The 19,299-nt window shown below is 44.8% G+C and overlaps 1 protein-coding gene across 2 annotated transcripts; it reads left to right on the forward strand.

The window, feature by feature from the left end:
- The first annotated feature begins 9,992 nt into the window (after window positions 1–9,992).
- On the forward strand, window positions 9,993–18,406 carry LOC310751750 (uncharacterized protein). Of its 2 annotated transcripts, XM_083591356.1 has the most exons (3): window positions 9,993–10,151; window positions 16,474–17,003; window positions 17,040–18,406. In XM_083591356.1, exons 2-3 carry the CDS (start codon window positions 16,496–16,498, stop codon window positions 17,855–17,857), a joined length of 1,326 nt encoding a protein of 441 aa, XP_083447482.1. In that variant the 5' UTR covers window positions 9,993–10,151; window positions 16,474–16,495; the 3' UTR covers window positions 17,858–18,406. The 2 variants fall into 2 exon arrangements, with proteins under 2 accessions (XP_083447482.1, XP_083447481.1); XM_083591355.1 differs by having other exon boundaries at window positions 16,474–18,406.
- The last annotated feature ends 893 nt before the right edge of the window (window positions 18,407–19,299 follow it).

Genomic DNA, 19,299 nt, shown 5'->3' on the forward strand with positions numbered 1-19,299 from the left:
CTACTCTTCTTATCATCATTACTGTAATCTTTACATTTATTTCTTGCCCTTCACCAGCAGGTGCCAGAGCAGCTTATAAGAACTTACAATTCAGAAGTATAGACAGTTAAAACAGATTGCAATCACGGGAATAGGGTGGCTCCCGAAAGTTCATATCTCAGGTCTCAAAGGGCCGGTGGAAGAGGTGTGTCTTCAACATTTTGCAGAAAGCCAGATAGTGAAGAAGCCAGCTGCACCGCTGTGGGGAGGGATTGCCACAACTGAGGGACTGACACAGAATCAGAGAAATGTTGTAGGGTATGGAGTTGTGCAACTTTTAGAAGACAGCCTTTAGAAGACATCTGAAGGCAGCCCTATATAGGGAAGTTGTTTAATGTGTTATTAAATTTTTATATATGTCAGAAACAGCAGAGTGGCTGGGGCAACCCAGTCAGACGAGTGAGGTAAAATTACAAATACAAATAATTGAATAGGACGTCCCTATTCTCATCAGAGAAATGTTGGAGGGTGTGGTACGACCTGCAATGCAGGAAAAGACCCTGTCTATCCACAGGGTATTTGCTGCATGTGGCATGTGCATACCGTCCAACTTTTTTAGATAAACAGATGGGACACACGTCTGCTTGGACGAGCTCCTGAGTCAGTCCACATGACCTGCATTGTGATCCAACCCAGAAAAAGCACTTTTTCATTGTGAGATCTTGTGTGGTATAGCTCCTGACAAGAGTATGGCGCAATAGCATGGAACCCCAAATGGCCACTGCTATCATGCACATAAAAAACCCGAGGATGTCCCAATTTTTTTCTGGCACACTTTGCATGTATGCATATGTTCCTTCTTTTTCGACACAATTTCTGGAATAAAGAACTGGCTCTACCATCCATTTCAGAAGAGTGCCTATTGTACCGGCCCTTTCCAAAACTCTTCCTGTCCCCATGTAAACTGACTAACACTGAACGGAACGTGCCTTGTTTTATTTGGCCTCTAAGCCAGCAAAACTTTTGCTCCAATTTATCTCTCTCGTATCGAGAGGAAAACAAACCTAAGTGTGTCAAGCTTCTACCAGGGTTCCTTCAAGATGTTTCCAAATGTGAGTCACCACTACCCTCGTTGCCTGAAGCAGGAAGTGAGCAATCTTTCTAATTAATTACTTAATGAATGGGGTTTCTTATCCACCCCTTCTCCATTAGGCCCTAGGGAGGGTTACAACAGTAGAACGTGCTGTTACAAAACAATAAAACTAATGTTTTGATTTAATTATTATTATATCTATATCTATAACCATATTCTGTCCTCTACAGAGACTACCCTCATCCCCCAACCCAGTTCAGTATCATAGGAAACTCTTTTATACTGAGTGAGGCCACTAGTTCATCTCAGGCCAGCACTGCATACACTGAGCGGCAGTAGTTCTCCAGGGTTTCAGACAGCAAGTCTTTTCTTAGACCTACCTGGAGATGAGCCCTGAGTGAGCCCTGAGCGCTCACTGGAAGGACAGATCCTGAAGCTGAGACTCCAGTACTTTGGCTACCTCATGAGAAGAGAAGACTCCCTGGAAAAGACCCTGATGTTGGGAAGGATTGAGGGCACAAAGAGAAGGGGACGACAGAGGACGAGATGGTGGGACAGTGTTCTCGAAGCTACCAGCATGAGTTTGACTAAACTGCGGGAGGCAGTGGAAGACAGGAGTGCCTGCTGTGCTCTGGTCCATGGGGTCACGAAGAGTCAGACACAACTAAACGACTAAACAACAACACCTGGAGATGACAAGGATTGAACCTGGGACCTCCTACATATTAAGCAAATGCTCTACCACTGAGCTACAGCCCATCCCCAAAGGAAAACAAGAAGCTGCATTATACCAGTTGCTGGAAACCACAGCAGGGACAACACCTGTTGTCTTTTTAATAATAATAATAATAATAATAATAATAATAATAATAATAATAATTTTTATTGGTTTTACATATAATCTCATTACGTCACATCATATCCTCTTATTTCATCTCTTTGGCTCAACTGAGCCTAGTGACCTCCCTCCATCCCATCTGATGGTTTACAAAATTAAAATTTGCATCTTTCCATTTTGCTTTGTTTCCTAGTTATATCGTTACCTAAAATATTATATTACTCAACCTGAACAGGCAGCAGTTTCATCTTACAAATCTTCAGATAAGCCTGCTAATGATGTTAATTGCTTACAGTTGTCTTTCAAACATAATATAAATTTGTTCCAGTCCTTTTGGAATGCTTGGTCAAGCTGGTTTCCGGATTCTTCCCGCCAGTTTCTCCAGGTCTGCAAAGTCCATCATTTTCATCTGCCACTCTTCTTTTGTTGGTAACTCCTGTTGTTTCCATCTTTGGGCTAACAAAAGTCTTGCCGCAGTTGTTGCGTATAAGAACATTTTTTTCCCCTCTTGTCTCGGTATCTCCTTATCGACTGTACCCAATAAAAAGGCTTCTGGTTTTAAAACAAAAGTGTTTTTTAAACATGAGAGCTGTTGTCCTTGTGTCCTGCTTGTGAGTTTGCTGTAGGCATCAGCTTAGGCACTGTGAGCACAGGATTCCAGACTTGATGGGCCATTGGCCTGATCCAGCATACAGTGGTACCTTGGGTTAAGTACTTAATTCATTCCGGAGGCCCGTTCTTAACCTAAAACTGTTCTTAACCTGAAGCACCACTTTAGCTAATGGGGCCTCCCGTTGCCACCACGCAATTTGTGGCAGACAGCCAGAAGGCAATCTGAAGGAGTAAGTCTGCCTGGTGGTAGCAGAGGATGGTTACAATCCGTCGACCTTTGCTACCACCAGGCAGACTTACTTCTTCAGATTGCCTTCTGGCTGTCTGCCAAACCTTAATTGCCTCTCTGTGAGTAGCTGCACGCACACAGTTTCCCAGCACTGTTCTCATCCTGAAGCAAAGTTCTTAACCCGAGGTACCATTTCTGGGTTAAAGGAGTCTGTAACCTGAAGTGTCTGTAACCCAAGGTACCACTGTACTCTTCTTATGTTCTTATTAATCAAGCCAAAACCTTTGGTCCATTCAGCTCAGTATTGCCCCATGTTGGCTGGCTATAGCTCTCCAGGGTTTCAGACAGGGAATCTTTTTGGAGATGCCAGGATTTCAACCTGGGACTATCTCCATGCAAATCAGGTGCTTTACCAACAAACCAACACACTTCTGAAACATTTCTCTTCTGGGCAGCCTCACCCTGTTATGCGTTTCCCTGTCTCCTTCCTCTTTTGGTTTTCACAATCAATAAATCTTAAAGGTGCGAAGGAACCTACGTTTATCAAGTCCTCCCTTGGTTCCCATTGGGATTTATTTATTTCTTGATTAAATGCATATACCACTCTTCATCCAAAGATCACAGCCTAAAAATACAATCTATAAAACGCTGTTAGCAGCTTTAAAAAAAGCAGCTAAACATCACATTTTCAGCATAAACAAGAGGAAGAACCATTAGGAATGGGGCAGGCAAACGTTATGGGAGAAAACAGGTTGTGACTAGAGGGCTGATTCTCAGGAGCACTGAGTGCCAAGCCAAGATGGGCACTGCAACAACAGAAGATGCAAGGCAGGGGAGACACAGAATTTTTGCATCTTAGAGGGCGCTGCTGAAATTTCAAAGACCAAAGTCCACCAATGCCACACCCTGAGCTTGGGTTGGGATATCTGTCTGCCTGGAATCTCTCACCTCAGTCACCCAGAAAGACTTGTTGTGCTTAGGTCCTGCTTAAGGGTCCATTGCTGGGTGGTTCCATTGGAGTGAGGTTGGGTGCTTCCCCAACACAGTGGAGTGGCGCTCCACCAGCAGGGGCAGAGGGGAATGAAGAAATCACCCTAGTCCATTGGCCTGATTTCTTTCTTTTCTTCTTGATAACTTTTTATTAATTTTCCAAAAATAACAACAATAAAAACAACAATACATGAACAAAACAAAACAAATTGACTTCCCTCTAGTCCCTTCCTTGGTTCTATTGTTTATCAACATACTGCATGCCCATTATTAAATTTTGAACCTATTTAAATGACCTATTATCCATTCATAACAAAATTACAAGTAATCTTAAAACCTTGCTAATGTATTAACCTGTGTGCAATGCTTCTGTATCTATGCAATAAACATTTTCCATTCTTCCTTAAATTCGTTGTCGTCTCTTCCTCTTAGTTTCATTGTCAGTTTTGCCATTTCAGCATATTCCATTAATTTAACTTGCCAACACTGGCCTGATTTCACCCAATACCTGTGTCCCATGTCAGTCATCGCACTGATTTCAAGGCCGCGGGTTGCACCTGCCTGGGCAATAAAGTTGTTACTACTGGTACCTTTCTTCTGTTGTTGATAAGTAGGAAATTCTGAAACCGTGCTGGACTTTAGAAATTTAAAAAGCTCTGCTGGATCAGGCGAAAAGGCTTACAAATAAACAAGGCCTTAATGCCAACAGGATGGTGATGGGTCAACCTCTTTCAGCCTGACTTGTTTTGTATTGTAGAGCTTTTGTGAACAGATATGTCCCAAAACCCAATTCTTGGCGGAAGGGTGGAGACGAGTGTGCCAAAATGGAAATGGATTTAATTGGGTCATGGCATGTCCTCCTGTCTTCTTTCTTTCTTTTTTAATGTTCGCATCCCTTTGTTCAGATAAAGCTGTAATCATCAGCTGATTCATGCCGAAAGGCATAGCAGCTGGAAAAGGCGTGTGCATCCATCGGCTTCACCCTGAGAGACGAGGCAGGTGATCTGGGTGTTTTTCAACATCTTCCTTTCATTGATTGAGGGCTAGATCTGTGTTGTGTAAACCATGTTGTTTGGAGCCCCACCTAGGCCAACTGAGATAAACGAGCAAAACCTCATACCATAGGGACCACCTGAACTAGGGCTGAAAGCTCTGAACTAGGTAGACTTTAGACAGCATTTGGGCTGTTTTGCTTAGAGAAAAGGCAAGCAAAAGGCCCATATATTATAAAAATCATGCATGACATGGCAAAGAAAAGTTTCTCTTCCTCTCTCATGAGGCTAGAACTATGAAGCTGGAAGTTGTTCTGCTTGCAGACTTCACAACAGGGCATCCGGTTGATCAATCTGAGAACAGGGCTACAAAAGATGGAATTTTAACTGACCTGGTTCATTGGGATTCATAAAAAAGAATTCACTTGTTTTATTATGTATTTATGTATTTATTTTTTACCTCAACTCTTTCCCTGACAGGGTCTTAAGGCAGTTTGCAGATGAAATAAGAACATTTATAAACATAAGGGGGGAACAATTTAAAAACAATTAAACATTAATTGATTTTTTTAAATGAAATAAAAACAGAGCATAGAATCATAGAGTTGGAAGGGACCCTGTGGATCATCTAGTCCAAGGATTCCCAAGCTTAGGTCGCCAGCTGTTTTTGGACTACAGTTCCCATCATCCCTGACCACTGGTCCTGCTAACTAGGGATGAAGGGAGTTGTAGTCCAAAAATAGCTGGAGACCCAAGTTTGGGAAACCCTGACCTAGTCCCAGAGTGTGTTATAACCATATAACCTGACTCCCTATCAGTGTTAAAACAAATTGTAGTCACACAGGAATAAAGTGGGTCCTGAAAGCAAACATTTCAGATGTGAAATGCTAGGGTAAAGTGGTATATATTCAGCATTCACCAAAAGCTGCACAGTGAAGTTGTCAGATGCATCTCTGTGGGGAGGGAGTACTTAGGGGGTGCCTCAGAGAAGGCCTTCTCCCAGACTACAACAACCCAAACTTCTGGTGGTGGTGGAAATATCCATAGGGCCCCCTCTGCTGATCTTAACTACCTCAGGGAGTCCGTTAAATATTTGGAGCCTAACAGAAGAACAGAAGAAGAGCCTGCTGGATCAGGCCAATGGCCCAGAGAGTTTAGCATCCTGTTCTCACAGTGGTCCACCAAATGCTTCTGAGAAGCCCTCAAGCCAGACCTGGACGCAAGAACACTCTACTCTTTCCCGTGGCTTTCGGCAACTGGTATTCAGAAGTTACTCCCTCTGAATGTGGAGGCAAAGCATAGTCATCATGACCACTTTGTCCCCAGGGAAGAGTTGTTCGTTATCCTTTTTGGCAAAATGTGGTTACTATGCACTATTACGTCTTCCCTCCTCTCCTGTAACCTCAACGTAGTAAATGCTGCTGACTGAGCATCCCGGTGATTATATAAGCACAACTAGATTTGTAGAGAGATTACATGTTGCATTAAATGCTTCTTAAGCTTTTTTTCTTTATTTCGAAAACTCTTCTGATCACTATGTTAGCTATCTTTTGCTTCAGAAGCCTGGGCAAGGTGGACTTCTGCAAAGTGAATGAATACAGCAGGCAGAAGAATCTCTGTAATATATAAACAAGGGGGGATGTCTACAAAAGTGTCCCTTTTATCATTTGTGTCTATAAGCATGTGTGCAGTTGGTGAGCAGAGGAAGTTGCCATAGGTCCATCAAGCTCAATAATTTATTTACTGATTGGCAGTGCTGTTGAGGGTTACAGACAGGGGACATTCCCAGCCCTAGCTGGAAATGCTGGAGATTGATCCCAAGGTGTTCTGCATTCAAAGTTATTCAATTACTGAGCTATGGCATTTCCCTGAAAAATAATTGTAAGGTTACAGTTCTCCTGGTACTGAACATATAGGAACCGAGGAAGATACCTTATACTGAGTCTTATCATTGGTTCATCTAGCTCAGTATTGTCTCTTCTGATTGGCAGTGGCTGTCCAGTGTTTTAGACAGGGGACATTCTCACCCTGCCTGGAGATGCTAGAAATTGAACCCAATACCTACCTACCTACCTACCTACCTACCTACACCCACCCACCCCATGGGTGCCAACTCCCTGGGGCCCTGGGTGCCTGAGCAACCACAAAATTCCCAATGTATGGACCGGACAGCCACAAATTTCGATGACAGGGCCATGCATCCTGCATGGCACTCATGGCCCCAGGCACCCATGGTTGCAGGGCCAAGTTGGCACTCCTCTCTCTCACACACACATTTTCTCATTCTTTTCTATTCCTGTCCTTCTTTCTCTCTCCAGTATATATTCTCTATCCTATCCCTTTCTTATAACTGTATTTTAAGAAATTTCTATTCATGGATACAGTTTATAACTAGAATTCGCAGCCCAAAGCAAAACAGGCTGTTAGTTAACCCACTGCAATACTTTACATGCTTCTTGAATATATGTGTGCGATGTGGCACAATATCTCCTTGCAGCCCATGTTTAAGAGATGGCTTGCTTGTTTATTGTAGATTTGAAATGCAGGGTTGGTTAGTATTGGTAGGGTGCATTATCGTGAAATCCATTTGCAGCCAACACCATCTGCCAGTGTGGCGCAGTGGTTAACATGTGGGACTAAGACCTGGGAGATCAGGGTTCAAATAGCCACTGGGTGACCTTGAGCCCGTCACTACCTCTCAGCCTAACTTACCTCACAGGGCTGTTGCTGGGATTTAGTGAGGGTGGGTAATATACATGTGTACAGTGGCGTAGCGTGGGGGTGCAGGGGGGGGGCGGCCGCACCGGGCGCAACATCTGGGGTTAGGGCAAATCCACGGGTTAGGGGGCGCAAATCCATGGGTTAGGGGGCGCAAATTACTTGTCTTGCCCCGGGTGCTGACAACCCACGCTACGCCACTGCATGTGTACCACCTTGAGCTCCTTGGAGGATAAAAAACATGGGATATAAATGCCAAAAAAGAAATGATCTTCCATTTTCTGCCTTCCCTCATTTCTCTCTGATATTATGCAGGAACACCCCATTTCTCCTGCCAATTCATGAGCCATACACCCCATCAATATTATACATCACTGATCAGATGTTAGCAGCATCCATTATGCTATACAACAGCTTGGCCTTCAGTGATTTAATAGTCAGTGTTTTTTTGGCTCACTGGGTCAAAGATATATTTTTTTAAAAAGACTGCAAACACCCTAGAAAATGGGTGCATTCAGTAGTGGGGATTATAGTGTTCATTTCCCTAGTTATAATGTTAGTGGTTCTGCTGTCATGAATAGTATGAACTATATGCTGGAATACTGCCCCATATATCATTTCATGACACAGTCCATGAAAATCAGGGGGAAATGGCAGTGCAAAACTCTTGTGGTTTTGCAGGTTCATGAGGTTGCAAATTGATTTTTTTCTGAAAACAGTTAACACAGAAATAAGGCTAAACTTCCACTATATTCCACTGGATTTCCAGGAGTGGTTTTTGTTGCGTGTGGCAGATCACATAAAATGTGGACATCAGGTAAGGAAACAATGGAGAAATATAATCAATGGTATCTGAATGTATCTTGTGTCAACACTGAGTGTAGATTGGCCAGCTGTCCAGTGAGTGGTGACTTGTGTCCGTTTACCGGTGTGGAAATGGGAAAAAAACTGAATTAAAGATTAGAAAAAATGAGAAACTGAGAGAAACCAAAATGGACAGATTTTTCCATCTCTGTAGGTAATGGAAGGGACGCGGGTGGCGCTGTGGGTAAAACCTCAGCGCCTAGGACTTGCCGATCGTCAGGTCGGCGGTTCGAATCCCCGTGGCGGGGTGCGCTCCCGCTGCTTGGTCCCAGCGCCTGCCAACCTAGCAGTTCGAAAGCACCCCCGGGTGCAAGTAGATAAATAGGGACCGCTTACTAGCGGGAAGGTAAACGGCGTTTCCGTGTGCTGCGCTGGCTCGCCAGATGCAGCTTGTCATGCTGGCCATGTGACCCGGAAGTGTCTTCGGACAGCGCTGGCCCCCGGCCTCTTAAGCGAGATGGGTGCGCAACCCCAGAGTCGGACACGACTGGCCCGTAAGGGCAGGGGTACCTTTACCTTTACCTTTTAGGTAATGGAAGTGAAACATATACAAAAATTGTTCAGATCACAAACAGGCTGATTTTGAGAATGTAGGAAGATCTCTGCTGTATTAGACCAAAGATCAATCTAGGCGAGCAACCTTTTCTGCACAAAGAACATCTAGATGCATCCAAGAAATCTGCAAATAGAGTAGCCCTCTACTACTGTTGAATCCTAGCAAACAGTATTCAGAGACATGCTGTCTCTGATCTTGGAGGTAGTATATATGTCCATAATGATTTCTGCACATTGATAGTCATATTAAAGGTAAAGCTAAAGGGACCTCTGACAGTTAAGTCCAGTCGCGAACGACTCTGGGGTTGCAGTGCTCATCTCGCTTTAGAGTCCGAGGGAGCTGACGTTTGTCCGCAGACAGTTTTTCCGGGTCATATGGCCAGCAACGGAACACTGACACCAGAGCAGTGCACGGAAATGCCGTTTACCTTCCCATCAGAGCAGTACCTATTTATCTACTTGCACTTTTTGGCGTGCTTTCGAACTGCTAGGTTGGCAGGAGCTGGGACTGAGCAACGAAAGCTTACCCCATCGGTGGGATTGGAACCACTGACCTTTTGATTGGCAAGCCCAAGGCCCAGTGGTTTAGACCACAGTGCCACCCGCGTCCCATGCTAGTCATATTATCCTCTATAAATTTGTCTAGCCCCCTTTCAAAGTTGTCTAAGTTGGTGACCATCACTACTTCTCATGGAAGCATGTTCCAAAGTTTAACTATGTGCTGGGAAATATTTAGTTTCCTTGAATGACCCCATTAGGTTATGGACAAAATAGGGAGAGTGATTATATATATATATATATATATATATATATATTCATTCCAAGGCAGGATCCCAAACATTGGGACCTTCCCTGATAATTAGGGACAATTGGAGCAAGCAAGGCATGTGATTCCACATTTGGAACAGTGTGCAAAGTGTTTACACAGATGTTCATAGGTTGGACTTCTTTCCACTTAAGGTATTAAGACCAAGAGTTCATAACCTCAATTTGGCAACCTTGTTGGGTGGAGTCCATCGTGTGCTGAGTCGCAGGAAAAAAAATAGTAAACACAATCAATAAGGTGATTATTCCTATCGGCTTGATAATCAACCACTGGAGAGTATGGGGAGTGGGTGATTACTTAAGAGCAATTTCCATGGAGGTGTCAATGGATTAATTCACACCCAAAAGTGTGTCATACTCACCTGGTGGTGGATGAAACTGTATAAAAAGGTCGGCACCCAAGGACTGCCTTCATCATCTCTCTTGACTCTTTCCATCCTCCAATAACAAGCACAGGTAAGTCAAAGCGGGCGTCTTTCAAAGCTGATATTGCAATTGAAATGAATTTGGAGATGAATGAACCTCTTCAAGGTGATTCTCTCAGCTTGATTATGCCCACATTTAATGTTGCTTGAATCTGAATTTTGATCCTAGGAACATGAGAAACTGCCTTTGTGCTGTTCAGACCATTGGTCCATCTTAGCTCAGTGTGAGCTTTACTGAGTAGCAACAGGGGTTGCGGCTGAAGAACATTCCCAACCCTACCTGGAGATGCTGGAGGACAAACCTGGGAACTTCTGCATGCAAAGCAGATGATGGTTGTGCAGTGTCTCCATGGTTGGAAGCACTAAAGCTTCTGTTTGTTGCTTGCTGGAAACTGCAGGGGGGAGGAGTGTGCTTTTGTGCTCTGGTCTTGCTTGTGGGCTTATCTTTAGGGCATCTGCTTGGCAACTGTGTGAGCAGGATGTTGGACTAGGTGGACTATTGGCCTAATCTAGCAGCCAGGCTGTTCTGATGTTCTTATGGGTAACGATTAGGGAGGACTCTTGCATCATGCTCTCCCTGTGGGCTTCCTGGAGAAATCTGATTGGCCACTGTGAGAAAAAGGATGCTATACTAGATGGGCCATTGGCCTTTTCCAACAAGCACTTCTTATGGTCTTATGTCCTTATGTACTGCCCGTCTGCTAAACATTATGAATCAAGGAAACAGATGCAAGTATTTCTAGAGGGTGGGGAAACTTAAAAAGTTGGCAAATTTGCCAATGTTAAGTTAGAACTTATCAACAAGATTATGGATTCTTTTGAAAATGTTCTTTTCAAGCTTGATTTCCACACATATGGGCCTCTCCATTCCTATGGAGCAGTAGAAGGCTTCTCCTCAGGTTAGAACTCTCAGGCTGCGGAGGCTGCGGAGTGGAGTTTGCCACCAGGGTTGCCTTCAGGTTTTGGTGTGCCTTGGAGCAAAATAACCCACCTAAAGCACCTTGTCTTGTCTCAGTATCTTCTCGCTTCCAGCAAGTGCAGTGACCACCTGCTGGAAGTCTCCATAGGAGGTTGCATTCTACCAAGCCAAGTCATTGGTCCATCAAGCTCAGCATTTTCTCCATGGACTGGCAAGAAATCTCTGGGATTTCAGACAGGAGTTTGTCCCAACCCTACTTACAGATGCTGGGGGTTGAATCTTCAGCCTTCTGCATGATATTCAGGAGTTCTACCACTGGCTCTTCCCATCGACATTACCAGTTAGAGAAGCAGTTAGAAGAAAGTTCTCTCCGCAGATGGAGGCCCTCTGCAGGTGCCTATGCCCCTCCTTGGGACCAGTCCTGCCTCCCAGCCTTACTGTTGCAATTCTTTTGTTTTTAAGTTCTTATCCATATGCAATCTCCTCTTGCCTATATAGCATAACAGAGAAGCACAGCTATAAGCAAGTCATAAAAAGGATGCAGCAGGGGAAAGAATGAATGATTCAGAACTCCAAAATATCTTCTAAGCTGGCAAGTAAACTAGGGAGGAAAGGATTCCCTTGTCCCTTTGGTGTAACATGGATTCTTTCCACATTGCAATAGGCTTCTCTCAAGTTCTGATTTAATATGGAGAATTTATAGAAATAATAATAATAATAATAATAATAATAATAATAATAATTTTATTATTTCTACCCCACCCATCCAGCTGGGTCTCCCCAGCCACTCTGGGTGGTTTCCAACAGAAGGTTAAAAATACATTAAAACATCAGTTATTAAAAACTTCCCTAAACAGGGCTGCCTTCAGATGTCTTCTAAATGGCAGACAGTTGTTTATTTCTTTGACATCTGATGGGAGGGCGTTCCACAGGGTGGGCACCACTACCGAGAAGGCCCTCTGCCTGGTTCCCCATAACTTCACTTCTCACAATGAGGTAACCGCCAGAAGGCCCTCGGAGCTGGACCTCAGTATCCGGGCAGAACGATGGGGGTGGAGACGCTCCTTCGGGTATACTGGCCGAGGCCATTTAGGGTTTTAAAGGTCAGCACCAACACTTTGAATTGCACTTGGAAATGTACTGGGAACCAATGTAGGTCTTTCAAGACTGGTGTTATGTGGTCACGGTGGCCGCTCCCAGTTATCAGTCTAGCAACGCATTCTGGATTAGTTGTAGTTTCCGGGTCACCTTCAAAGGTAGCCCACATAGAGTGCATTGCAGTAATGCAAGTACTTACTTGCGTGTTGCAAGTAATCCAGTATTGGAATGCCTAATTTGCTGCAGATGGTACTTCCTTTGCATTATCCCTCTCCACATCCTGAAATTGTATAGGTGTGTTGCTAAATTATTGCAAACAAATAAAAGAACAAAATACAGTCTAACTGCAGGCTTGATTACCGTACATCAAGATTCCTTTTGTACATTGTTTTCAACAATGAGCAAAATTTGCTGCTGCACCTTGAGAAAACGATGTACACAAAGGCACTTGATCCAACCCCATTAAACTGACCCTATTTCTGTGTGGGGTTTGATGCATACCCACCCTTAAAGGAAGGGTGGGAAACCTGAGTGAACCAAATGATGTGTAAAAATTGCACACACAACAATACAATATATAATTTGAGATCAATAGAAGAGCAGTGATTAATTCTCATTTCGCTGGAACTTCTTGCAAAACAAGGTGAGTTTATCGGGGACTCAGAAATCCAGAGGAAAAAATCAGAGAAGGGATTGTTTGAGAGTTCCACATGCAACTCTGAGAAAGGACCTGGGTTTAGTCCCCAACATCTCCAGCTTGGGCTAGGATAACCATCGTCGGAAACTCTGGAGAGCTGCTGCCAATCAGTGTAGACAACATTGTGCTCGATGGACAGTGGTCAGACTTGATGTAAGGCAGTTTCTTATGTTAAAAAGAACATAGCTCAGTGGCATTACAATGTCCTCCTGGAATGAATCTCAGTAGTAGTGAATATGTTTCACACGCAGAAGTCTCAGGATCTTCAGGAAGAGCTGGGAAGGCTATTGTTATGGAAATACTGGAGAGCCATTGCCAATCAGTGTAGCTCAGCCTTCATCAACGTGGTGTCTTCCAGATATTTTGGACTGCAACTCCCATCAACTCAGTTGGGCACAATCATTTCAGCTGGGGCAAATGTGAGTTGAAATCCATAACATCTGGAAAGGATTAGGTTGCAGATGATTGCTTTGGACCAATTGTCCCATTTAGTATAAAGCAGCATCTTATGACCCTTCCTAAATTTTGGGTATGGAATGTTGTGGGGGCATCCCTAATGTCAAGACATTGCATGCACCAATACTGAATGTGTTTTGACCCAAATGAATGTGTGTGTGTGTATTCAGTTCCATATACGTGATTGAAAGTGGAATGAGTTGGCTTGTTAACCTTAGCTCATAACATACTGAGAGACTACCTTAGCAGAACACACACAATGAAAACCTTGAGTTCTGAAAGCTTTCTAAGTATGTTTCTGGCAAAAGTGATTGACCCATGTTGACTTGTTTGCTATTTAGATGCAACACGTGCTCCTTGTTTTTAATATTATGTGGAGGAGCTTGCCATTACCCAAAACGGTACAATCACTTCTGTGAGAAACAGTTTTGACTATACAAAATACACATGCAGATGAAGCTTTCTGGAACGAGATATGAGCTTTGCATGCTTAGAATCCTCACCTCAAAGAAAATAAGGGTATTGTAAGGTTCCATAATTCTTAATTGAAATCTGAGCCAGAGAATAACCCAACCAGCCACTCCAATCTCAATCCACTTCCATTTAAACAAAACCTAGCAGCTAATGCAATGGTAGTCCTCTAACCACACAAAGAGAGGGTTCTGCAGTCCTCATCCTCTTTCATAGGTAGCAGGACAGGAATATAGGCCGTGATGGCCTTTTGTTACAGTTTCCCATTTGGGGACAGCGGGGGAGTAATTCAGTTTATTTTCTGCACCATCTGAACCTGAGCCAGGCAAGAGATCTCCTATCATTAAGTCTTCAAGTCTATAGGGAACCTCTGGGCTTGGGAGCTGCTGGTTTGCAAGATATTTCTTCTTTTTGCATTAAGCACTACATAGCTAAAGGGTCAGATATTAAGAGATTACTCTAATGGTTTTAATTAAAACTCATTGTCAATTTAGTTGGTTTCAGATTTGCATCATGCTTACCTAAGGGCAAGTTGCAACATCTTGCAGTGCTGCTTAAGATGATCGCCCCATCCTGAAGACTGATGGCCAATTAAATTAGGGCTGTTCACTTAGAAGGGAAACTCATTGTTTTCAGCAAGGCTTGCTTTTGAGTAATGATGCTTTGTTCAGGCTTTGAGCAGCCAACTCCCTTGGTTTTCCTTCCAAAGTGTTCCATCCCTGCTTCCCACACAAATTTCCCTGTGATCATAACTACCACCTGAAAAGGTCTTCTTCATCAATCCTTTTCCAAAACGAATGACTAAATAATGAAACCTGGACAAATCTGGACAAATCCACTCCCATGGCACTAATTCAGAAGATATTTCATCTGATCCCAGTTCAAGAACCACTAAACGCAGTGCTTTTGTCTAAGGAACTTCTTTTCTGGATTATCAGACCAAAAGTCTGTCAGATCCCTATAGACATAAGAAAAGCCTGCTGGATCAGGCCAATGGCCCATCTAGTCCATAACCCTGTCCACACAGTGGACAACCAGACACCTGTGGGACCCACAAGTGGGTTTCGAGCACACCATCACTCTCCCCCTCCTGTGGTTTCCAGCAACTGATATTCAGAGGCATTACTGCCTCTGACCATGAAGGCAGAGCAAACACATCATGGTTAGTAGCCATTGGTAACATTATCCTCTATTATTTCTTCTTAAAGCCTTCCAAGTTGGTGGCCATCATGGCCTCCCGCAGGAGCAAGCTCCATAGTTTTAATTATTTGCTGTGTGAAGAAGCATTTTCTACTAATGCTTAGCTTCATTGGACAGTCATGAGTTTTACTGTTATGAGAAAGGGGCAGAAAGCTCTGTCTATCCACTTTCTCCATGCCATGTATAATTTTATAAATTTCTATCATGGTCACCTCTTAGTCACCTTTTCTCTGATCTAAGAAGACTCAAATACTACAACCTGTCCTCAAAGGACAAACCTGTCCTTCATCCCCTGGATCATTTTGGTTGCACTTTCAAGAAGCTTTTCCAGCTCTATAAATATCCCTTTTGATATGTACACTATCCTTCCTGAGCTGAGGTAGCCAGAACTGGAAATAGTATTCCAAATGTGGCCACAGCATAAATTTGTATAACCTTCTGGATTATCAGGCCAAAGGTCCACCAGACCCAATGTCCTGTTTCCCACAGTCGGCCAATCAGAAGCCCCCAAGAAGGGCATGGGCATTATAGTCTTCACAGGCTGCTGTCTGCCAATGATAGTTTGCACGGTTAGATACTGCCATGAAGCATTAAGGTCTAAAGTGATGTTCATCAGTCCACTGATGTTCTTGGGCAACTCCCATCATTCTTGACCATTCACTAAACTAGTTGGAGATGATGTGAGCTGTGGCCCAAGAACCTCTGGGGACCTAAGGTTAAAGAACCCTGTTCCAAAGTGACTTCATGACCAACATGTTAGACTGCTCCTAATTTCCTTAATATGCGACCTGAGTAAACTATGCCAGCTGGGCAATTGGCAGGTAATTGCTTCTACAATAGAATGTATTCTAGTTGCTGGGTATCATAAATGGGCAGAGTGCTGTTGCAGTGGTTGTGGGCCACTTTGAGAACAGGAGGTTGGTTTAAATGGGTCATTGGCCTGATTCAGCAGTCAGGTTCTTCTTATGTTTTTTATGGGTAACATAAAATTCATGCCCTGCTTGTGGGCATCCTGGAAGAATTTAATTGGCCACTGTGAGAACAGGATGTTGTACTAGATAGACCAGAGTCTTTAGGGCTCTTCTGATGTTCTTACAAATGTCACCTTCCAGCAGCCCGTGCAGCTAGTACGGCCAATGGTCAGTGCTGGTGGGAGTTGCAATCTAGAACCATTGAATTAATTAAGGAGAAGGATATCAATGGCTTCTAGCCACAATGACTGTGTTCACTCTCCACTGCCAGAGGCACAATGTCACTGAATACCAGTTTCTGGGAACGGCAAGTGGGGAGAGTGGCTACTTGTGGGCTTTCTGTAGGCATCCAGTTGGCCAATGTGAAAAGAGGACTCGATAGGCCATTGGATTGATCCAGCTGTGGGGTTCATGGACACCTGTGTGAGCTGCAGCAGAGGGCATGACTTTATCTGCCTCTCTCTTAATCTGTAGGGATTTGGAACATGTTTGTTGACTTAAATGTTGCATACCACATTGATCTCTCATTGTGCTCTTTCAGAAACAGCTCTCACCCTGCAAAGATGTCTGTCGGAGGCGGTGGGAACATGTGCTATGCCAGCTGTCCTGCATCCACAGTGACAATACAGCCACCACCCTTTGTCCTAAATATCCCAGGACCAGCGCTCTACTGCCCTGACCAAAACTTTGGCATTGAGCAATACAACCCATGCGCAGGCTATGGCGGTGGATATGGAGGCAGCGGAGGAATGGGGGGCCGTGCTATTGGTAGCGGAAGCGGCATGGGCATAGGTGGTGGTATGGGTGGAGGAGGAGGTTATGGAGGCCTTGGTGGTGCAGGTGGTTATGGGGGTGGAAGTATGGGAGGCCGTGGGCTTGGTGGTTTAGGTGCAGGTGGCAGTCTGGGCGGTGGAGGAGGTTATGGGGGCATTGGTGGTGGTTATGGGGGTGGAAGTATGGGGGGCCGTGGTGGGGGTGGTTTAGGTGGGGGTAGCTTGGGTGGTTTAGGTGGGGGTAGCATGGGTGGTAGTGGTGGCATTGGTGGATCTGGTGGACGTCGAGGCAGCATAGGTGGTGGCACCGGGGGTGGACGTAGAGGCAGCATAGGTGGTGGCACCGGGGGTGGACGTAGAGGCAGCATAGGTGGCGGCAGCGGGGGCGGACGTAGAGGCAGCATAGGTGGCGGCAGCGGGGGCGGACGTAGAGGCAGCATAGGTGGCGGCAGTGTGAGCGGACGTAGAGGCAGCATAGGTGGCGGCAGTGTGAGCGGACGTAGAGGCAGCATAGGTGGTGGCAGCATGGGTGGCGGTCTTGGTGGATCTGGAGGTAGTGTTGGTGGTGGCACTGGTGGAATTGGAGGCAGTCTGGGTGGTGGAGGAGGTGGACGCCGAATCAGCGGGGGACGCCGATACAGTGGCAGTGGTGGCTACAGCAGTGGTGGATATGGTGGAAGCGGTGGCTACAGCAGTGGCGGATATGGTGGAAGTGGCGGATACAGCAGTGGCGGATATGGTGGAAGTGGTGGATACGGAAGTGGCGGATATGGTGGAAGTGGCGGATACAGCAGTGGCGGATATGGTGGAAGTGGTGGATACGGAAGTGGCGGATATGGTGGAAGTGGGGGATATGGCAGTGGTGGGTATGGTGGAAGTGGCGGATACAGCAGTGGCGGATATGGTGGCAGTGGCGGATACGGCAGTGGCGGATATGGTGGAAGTTGCGGATATGGCATGGGTGGATATGGCAGTGGTGGATACGGTAGCGGTGGATATGGTGGCAGAAGTTATGGCACCAGAAGAATTATATACTCTGGAGGCCGCAGAAGCGGATATGGTGGAGGTGGCTACAGCAGCAGGTCTTATGGCGGCTCCTATGGTGGAAGCTTGGCGCTGCTGCCTACTACCGCATGCTACACCTGCTACTGAACCCAGAGGAAACAACCCAGAGCTCATGGGACAACCGCAGAAACACAAGATGATGAACCCAAAGCTTGAACTTGCAGGAGTGGACTTGGGGAAACCCTTCGCCTTCTGTCGCCTGCTGATGCAAGCTCCTTGAACTGAATGATCAGCGAATCCACACTTGAACTCTGTGTGCATTTTTGTTTCCACAATTGCACACAAGAAGAAATAACTCGCAGTAATATCCTTTCCAGGCTATGTTGCTTTCTACAAACTTCACGACTATGACTTGAAACGCGTGGGGGAGAGCATATAAGCCCACCCCTTTTCTCCGCTCTGATAATGAACAACCCACAACCGTGCACTTGCATGTCCTGTTAGAAGAGATTCTTAAATGCCTTGAACTGTGCCCACTGAAGCATTGTGAAACCTCTGTTTCCACAACCAATGAAGCAATAGTGCAGATTGAAAAAATCAATTGCATTCTAATTTATCACCCTTTTCCCTGCCGAAAAAAAAATGCTGCTGTTTCTTCATTCCCTTTGTCATTAAAGCTTTTTTTTGCATCACAAATTTTTCCCTCCTGTCTAGTTTGTATTCCCCTCATACTTCAAAATAGGCAGGTTGGGCTGACACACGAACAAGGAACTAAATGATTCAAGGGCACCCAAATGAGGGTTCTACTTGAGAGTGATTTTGCACCCACTTCAATTCAAGCTGGTCTGTAAAAAACAATTCCAGCCATTACCACATGGGGGCCTATTCACAAGGTATACTGAAACCTTCCAGGTAAACTGAGTCACTGGATCTTTCTGCATTTTATTCCCCTTTAGAGGAGGACGTTAGTGGGTTAAAGATCATTAGCTGAACCAAAAAATCTTGATTTAAAATGAATTGCATGAGTTTATTTCAGAGAACCACAGAGTTCCACCCAAATCCCCTCCAAACACCCATAGCAAACTGAGCAAACAGCAGTTAGTTAGGGCACACTGGATGCAAGAGTAGAAGGTACTCCTTAAAAGATGGCAGTACAGCTTCTGCTTGGAGACCTAGAGTGAAGAAGAACCCATCCACCCTCAGAAGGTGGTGGATCACATACCTGTTGTAGACCAGAATGAGCTGGATGGACCAGCCGACTTTGCCTCCAGAACGTTCTTGAGATGTTTGTTCCATTCTCTTTTAAGGAAAAGGGGACTAAGTTAAAAAGTTGCAGGAATTTATTTATTTTTGCATGCAGAGGGTGCCCAAGGTTCCAAGATGGAGCAGCAAAATTACACAAAATTACAAGTGCATTTTCGATTGTACAATTGACACAGATGTACAGTGGTACCTCAGAAGTTGAACGGAATCCATTCTGGAAGTCTGTTCAACTTCCAAAACGTTCGGAAACCGAGGCACAGCTTCCAATCGGAAGTTCCTGCAGCCAATCGGAAGCCACAGAAGCCCCATCGGACGTTCGGGTTCCA

Source organism: Podarcis filfolensis, assembly GCF_964270895.1.
Source record: "Podarcis filfolensis genome assembly, chromosome: 16".
Classification (NCBI taxonomy): Eukaryota; Metazoa; Chordata; class Lepidosauria; order Squamata; family Lacertidae; genus Podarcis; species Podarcis filfolensis.

Coding starts and splice junctions, on each gene's coding strand:
- LOC310751750 (XM_083591355.1), top strand. CDS start 16,496: ATGTCTGTCGGAGGCGGTGGGAACATGTGCTATGCCAGCTGTCCTGCA.